At 35.7% G+C, this 6000-nt stretch overlaps 1 protein-coding gene across 11 annotated transcripts in view; it reads left to right on the top strand.

Annotated features, from left to right (window-relative positions):
• The window catches only part of acap2b (ArfGAP with coiled-coil, ankyrin repeat and PH domains 2b), a 65450-nt gene that overhangs the window by 37608 nt on the left and 21842 nt on the right, over positions 1–6000 (top strand). For all 11 annotated transcript variants that reach the window (XR_015520980.1, XM_087302122.1, XM_087302124.1 and 8 more), the window contains 3 exons: positions 4057–4169; positions 4501–4552; positions 4636–4736. Coding sequence is in view for 10 of the 11 variants with exons in the window: in XM_087302122.1 (XP_087158248.1) it covers positions 4057–4169; positions 4501–4552; positions 4636–4736 (266 nt within the window). In the remaining variant the exon portion in view is untranslated. The remainder of the gene's footprint in view (positions 1–4056; positions 4170–4500; positions 4553–4635; positions 4737–6000) is intronic.

The raw sequence follows: 6000 nt of genomic DNA, 5'->3' as shown, positions 1-6000 counted from the left end.
TGTTAAACAGAAGTTGGAGCTGCGATTTAAGTGTCATTTAATATTGGGTCAAATAATTGTGATAATAAATTGGCAAAGAAAGTAACTGGTGCTGTTCAATTTATTTATTATATTTATTTATTTACTTAATATTGGGTAAAACAATGATAATTATAAGTTGGCAAAAAAAGAACTGATGCCGTTTATGTGAATATTTATTTATTTATTTATTATTTGTTTTTTAATTATTATGATTATTTTTAAAATTATTTAATATTGGGTAAAACAATGATTATTATCAGTTTGCCAAAAAAAGTAACTGATGCCGTTTACGAAAATATTTATTTATTTATTTATTTACTTAATATTAGGTAAAACAATGATAATTATAAGTTGGCAAAAAAAAAGTAAATGTTGCTATTCACGACGTGAATATTTATTTCTTTATTTACTAATTTATTTATTTATTTATTTACTAATTATTAGGTAAAACAATGATAATTATAAGTTGGTAAAAAAGTAACTGGTGCTGTTCATGTGAATATTTATTTATTTAATATTGGGTAAAACAATGCTAATTATCAGTTTGCAGAAAATAACTGGTGCTGTTCACATGAATATTTATTTATTTATTTATTTATTTATTTATTTATTTATTTACTAATTATTAGGTAAAACATTCATAATTATAAGTTGGCAAAAAAGTAACTGGTGCTGTTCATGTGAATATTTATTTATTTAATATTGGGTAAAACAATGTTAATTATCAGTTTGCAAAAAAAGGAACTGGTGCAGTTCACATGAATATTTATTTATTTATTTATTTATTTATTTATTTATTTATTTATTTAATATTTGGTAAAACAATGTTAATTAACAGTTTGCAAAAAAGTAACTGGTGCTGTTCACGTCAATATTTATTTATTTATTTATTTATTTTCAATATTTAAATTCAATTATTATTGATATTAGGATGCTCTACAATAATTTATGCCCATATATACATTAGATTGATTGATAGATTGATAGAATTAATTTAAATTTAAATGTATGTTTAGTGACCAAAAAAGAGGTTTAGTGAGCAAAATGCTACTCTATAACTGTTTAATAAAATGGTTTTGTTCAAATGCAGCACTATAAATGATCTATATTCACTGTGAAATGCATACTAATATTCATTTTCAAAAGGAGGGGTGTACTCATTTTTGCTGAGCGTTGTATTTGTGTGTGTGTGTGACCTTCACCTACAGCTCTTATAGTTGTAATTGCTAATCTAATGGCACTGTTCTCTAGTTTTGTTAGCAGCTGTAGCTCAATCATTTTTTTCCTGGCACCCTAAATATATGTAGTGTGTGACGAGGCTCACATAGCAACTCATGGATGCTTGATCGGGTTACAGAGAAACCAAATCTTCTTTTTAATAACAGTTGGTGCTGTCATGTCTGTCCTGCTCATCCTACTGTAAACAAACAAACAAAGGTCACAGAGACTGTAGTACTTCACTATTGTGGGTGGATCAGTAGCCAAAAAGAGCAGCGTCAGCATTTATACAAGCTATTACTATGCTCAGTTTTACAGTATCGCAAATTAAATGAGTAACAGAAATGCCAAGATGTGCATAGATTTTTAAAATGTGCATGAAAAGGTATGAGTAGGCTACACTTTTAATCCAAAAAGACAAAGTGATGATGGATAAACTATGATGGAAATGCATTTAGTGCATAAACTCTTTCTACGTGATGCTATTTTTCAGATCATGGTCTGATTTAAATGTGTGTTTCAGGGACTTTGGATTACAGGAGTTCGCTTTCTATTGTTGCAGATCTGAAATGTTGTTGTGCTGATTGTAAACAGCTGTCAGTCTGTCATCACAGTGCTTCAGTATTATTATTGTTATTCTCTCCAGAACTGTCTTGAGCATCTGTCTGCGCTTCCAAAGAGCGTCTCACGTCTCTTAAAGCCATCGCAGTCTCTGCGTTCATTGCGTTTCGTCTTCCTCTTCTGAGGCACAGCTCATTGATTAGAGAAGAAATGACACCACAGTGGCAAATCCAAACAGTGCAGCAAAATACACTTCTCTGGCTGATATTTGCTCCAGTTTATTAGGATTAGGATCCTTATTAGATAGAAACGTTGCTTCATTCGCGAGTGTTTTACGCAATATTTCATCTAGTTTGAGTTCACTTCAGGCAAAACTCTCGTTAACCACTTTCAAAGCCCTGAAATGAAACACAACTCTCCTATTACGTGCTCTCCGAGTACCTGGAATGAAGTGTCCGCTAAATGGGTTAAATGGATAATTGGGTCATTTCCAATTCATGGGTAGATTTCTCCTCTGTGAACTGGAGATGATGTTAGACGAAGTCCGTTAAACAGAAAGTGGGGGAAGAAGCGTATAATTCAGGGCTTATACGCTGCAAACAGGCTTTTCTTACTTAGATTTTATGTCTTGTTTGGTGTCTAATTATCTAAACTTTCTTAGACAAGCAAAAGAAAAAAAATAAGCCAAAATAAAGTGAGTTTTCCCTTAAAACAAGCTAAAAAATCCCGGCATTAATAATAATAATAATAATAATAATATAAAATCATTATATTAGATCAAGTCATTACATTAAGTCTTGAATATTTTACTTACGCCTAGCAAAAATCATGTAGTTTTAGTAGGAAAAATGGGTGATGTGTGGTTTAGAGCAGTTTACAGAGTAAACCATCCTCATCTACTAGTGTGTCGCTCTTATCAGTCTTCAATTGTTTGGGGTTTCACTCCAGGGTGAAGCGCCGCAGGATCCAGTGACAGCTCAGCTCTAGTGTTACCAGGACTCTGCTAGTCTGAGCTCAGCTGAGCTGAACTAAACTAGTCTGAGCTCAGCCGCTCTCACATCACATCTACAGGAAGCTGGAATTAGGCAAAGCGTTTACAATGCAAAGCTTTTTGTGGAACCTATAGACTGTAAATATATGGACGTGGTATCCGTGACGTCACCCATAGGTTTCTGAAGAACGCAAAAGAAGCCGTCGCCATTTTGTTCGCGCATCATCACACTAACCGGGGGATACCAAACAAAGGCAAAGAGGCGAAGCTTAAGCGGAGCTACAGACGCCTGCTAGCATTTTGCTTAGACAGGCTTTTCTTTGGGAGAATGCTTAGTACTTCATCACCTGCGACTCGTTTGTGTTCTGACCACATGTGCTTGGTTGTGCACTATATTAATAAAGATTTGCAATGCACTAAGCCACTAAGCATTGTTCTGGAGATATTTTATACAGGAGGAAAAGGCAAATGACTTCCAAACACTTCAGATATAGTCTGTGTTAGTAAATGCTGGGCTTATTATGAAATCCAGGCATAACACTGTATTAAAATGGTTCAGATGACAGTTCTAGAGCCCACAGCTAATCAATCTGACAGATTCTGGAGTGCTTTACAGCTCTAAAAACATTATTAATGATAAATTATCCTAAATAAAACAAATACATGTATAGAGATGGTGTATAAGTATATAATTTCACTCACCTTGGAAAAGGAGGCCACAGGAATGGTTTGTGAGCACAATTAAGTGCACACCGCATGCCATATCATCTGATAATTGTAGGAAATAATCCCAAAAGGCAACTGACTGTGTAAATCGACATAAAACAACACAGAAATATGATGCATATATGCCGAGTTCAGCAGCTAATCAGCCGGAATCAGCTGAGGTGACGTGACAGTAAACAGCAAGGCCTAGCTGTCACTCAAGTGGCCACGCCCTTAATTATGCAACGTAATATAACCTAATATAAAGAAAACAGATGAGTTGTCACAGTTGTCATAAAGGCTAATTTTAGCTATATACACCAAAACCATCTTTTGTACATGTTTTTATCAGCTGTAATGGCCAGTTTAGCATTGCAGTCAGTAAACATCTGAAGTTCCTGAAGCCAGTCCCCAAAGGCCGGTCGATGAATTACAGTTTCAGTTACTTACATCTTCTATTATGAACTAATAATTCTTGCCTCTCCTTTCTGTATAATCAATATAAATAGAGATCGAGCTTCAAAGTGTTCAAATGACTAATAAATGTTTGTTCTGTTCAGGACTTTTCAAATGACGACACCAAGCTGGAGTATAATGTGGATGCGGAGAACGGGATCGTCATGGAGGGATATCTGTTCAAGAGGGCCAGCAACGCCTTCAAAACCTGGAACAGGTCAGTCACTGAACATCTGCAGCTGCAGCGACACAAACACAGTCAAACCAAAAGTAATTCAGACACCAGATATCATTGTGTTTATATTTGCGACCCTGGACCACAAAACCAGTCATCAGCGTTTGTTTTTGTTAATTTAGCTTCATATACAATATATAGAGTAGTGGAAGTAAGTATTGACCACAAATTGTTGATTAATTTGTTTATTTCATATATTATAATTCTTTTTTTAAAATATCGATAATATGGGAAACGTTGAAGGTGTCTGATTACATTTTGATGAATAAATTGCAGTGGTTTAGCTTGTTTCTCGTCTTGTTTTCCTTCGCAGGCGGTGGTTTTCCATTCAGAACAATCAGCTGGTGTACCAAAAGAAGTTTAAGGTAAAAGAGAAATCAAATAAAACAGCAATCAACGTTTCAAAAATGTCAAAATATGTCGAGCAATGCTCTTTCTTTGTTTTCAGGATAACCCTACAGTGGTGGTGGAGGATCTGAGGTTGTGTACTGTCAAACACTGCGAGGACATCGAGCGCAGATTCTGTTTCGAAGTTGTTTCTCCGACAAAGTGAGTGAAAGCACGTCCGGTTCAGTGTTTTTATTTATTATTCTTCCTCTTTACTTTCATGCGAAGTGCAGATGCCATTGTTTATCCAGAGACTGATTAGTATTATTATTATTATCTTTTAAACCCACTGCAACAAACTCTGAATACCTTGGCTAATATGAATATTGACAGTAACAATAATAACAATAGGAAGGACATGAGAAAAAAAACATAATAATAAAACGTAAAAATTTAATTGAATATAAAAACAAACAGCAAAATTGAATAAAATAAGATTCAATTAAATAAATAGACAACAATAAAGGGTGTGAGGGATATCGGGGATAGTATATATTACTTGGAATTAGTTCTGGGCCTGTTTCAGTAAGGAGGTTCAACCAACTCAGAGTTTAAACTTGAACTCTGAGTTTATTTACAGAGAGATTAAGGCATTCGCTGTGTCCGAAACCGCATACTTCCATACTATATAGTACGCTAAAATCAGTATGTGAGCCGAGTAGTATGTCCGAATTCATAGAATTCGAAAATCAGTATGCGAGAAGTGCCCGGATGACTTACTACTTCCGGCGAGATTCTAGAGTGCGCATCCCATGCACGCTGTGCTATCCCATGATGCCCTGTGTGCGAATTCATGAATGGGAGTAAAGCGACGCAATTGACGCAGGTAGGTCACGTGACCATGACAAAATGGCGGATGTAGTACGTCCGAATTCCATTCATACTTTTCACATTCATACTGTATAGAACGTAGTTTTCTAACGACCAAGTAGTACGTTTAAATTCAAATGCAGTACCTACTGAGTAGTAGGCGGTTTCGGACGCAGCCATTGTGTTTTATCAGGAGTTCATTCACATTTAGACACATCGCCGTGCTGCTGTGTTCGCCTAAATCCTCCAGATTACCAGCAGAGCTAATGGTTAAAATAGACAGGGCAAGAGACCTGCTGCACTGAGTCTGCATTCAGACCCGGAGATTGACGGGGAAGTCCTCATTTATAGTGTTTATATGAACACACTTATCTTTATAATGATATAAATTATGGTTATCTGTGTATGAAAATTACGAATAACAAATGTAGCAGGGCATTAAATTACTGTTTATCTTTGCATTTTACCTTTGTAAACTATAACATCATGCATCTGCTTACGGTTTGTGTCTTATTTTGTGAGCCGACTGACAACAGTTGTTCGCTCTCCTCCTCCTCCTTCTCCCCTGCTCTGCTGGCCACGCCCACTCCTGCCTCTGATCGCGGAGCTCCGCCCA

Source organism: Danio rerio, chromosome 22 (assembly GCF_052040795.2).
Source record: "Danio rerio strain M-AB ecotype USA chromosome 22, GRCz13ab, whole genome shotgun sequence".
Classification (NCBI taxonomy): Eukaryota; Metazoa; Chordata; class Actinopteri; order Cypriniformes; family Danionidae; genus Danio; species Danio rerio.
Note: the sequence above shows the minus strand (reverse complement) of the source record. Positions and strands in the feature narration are given on the sequence as shown.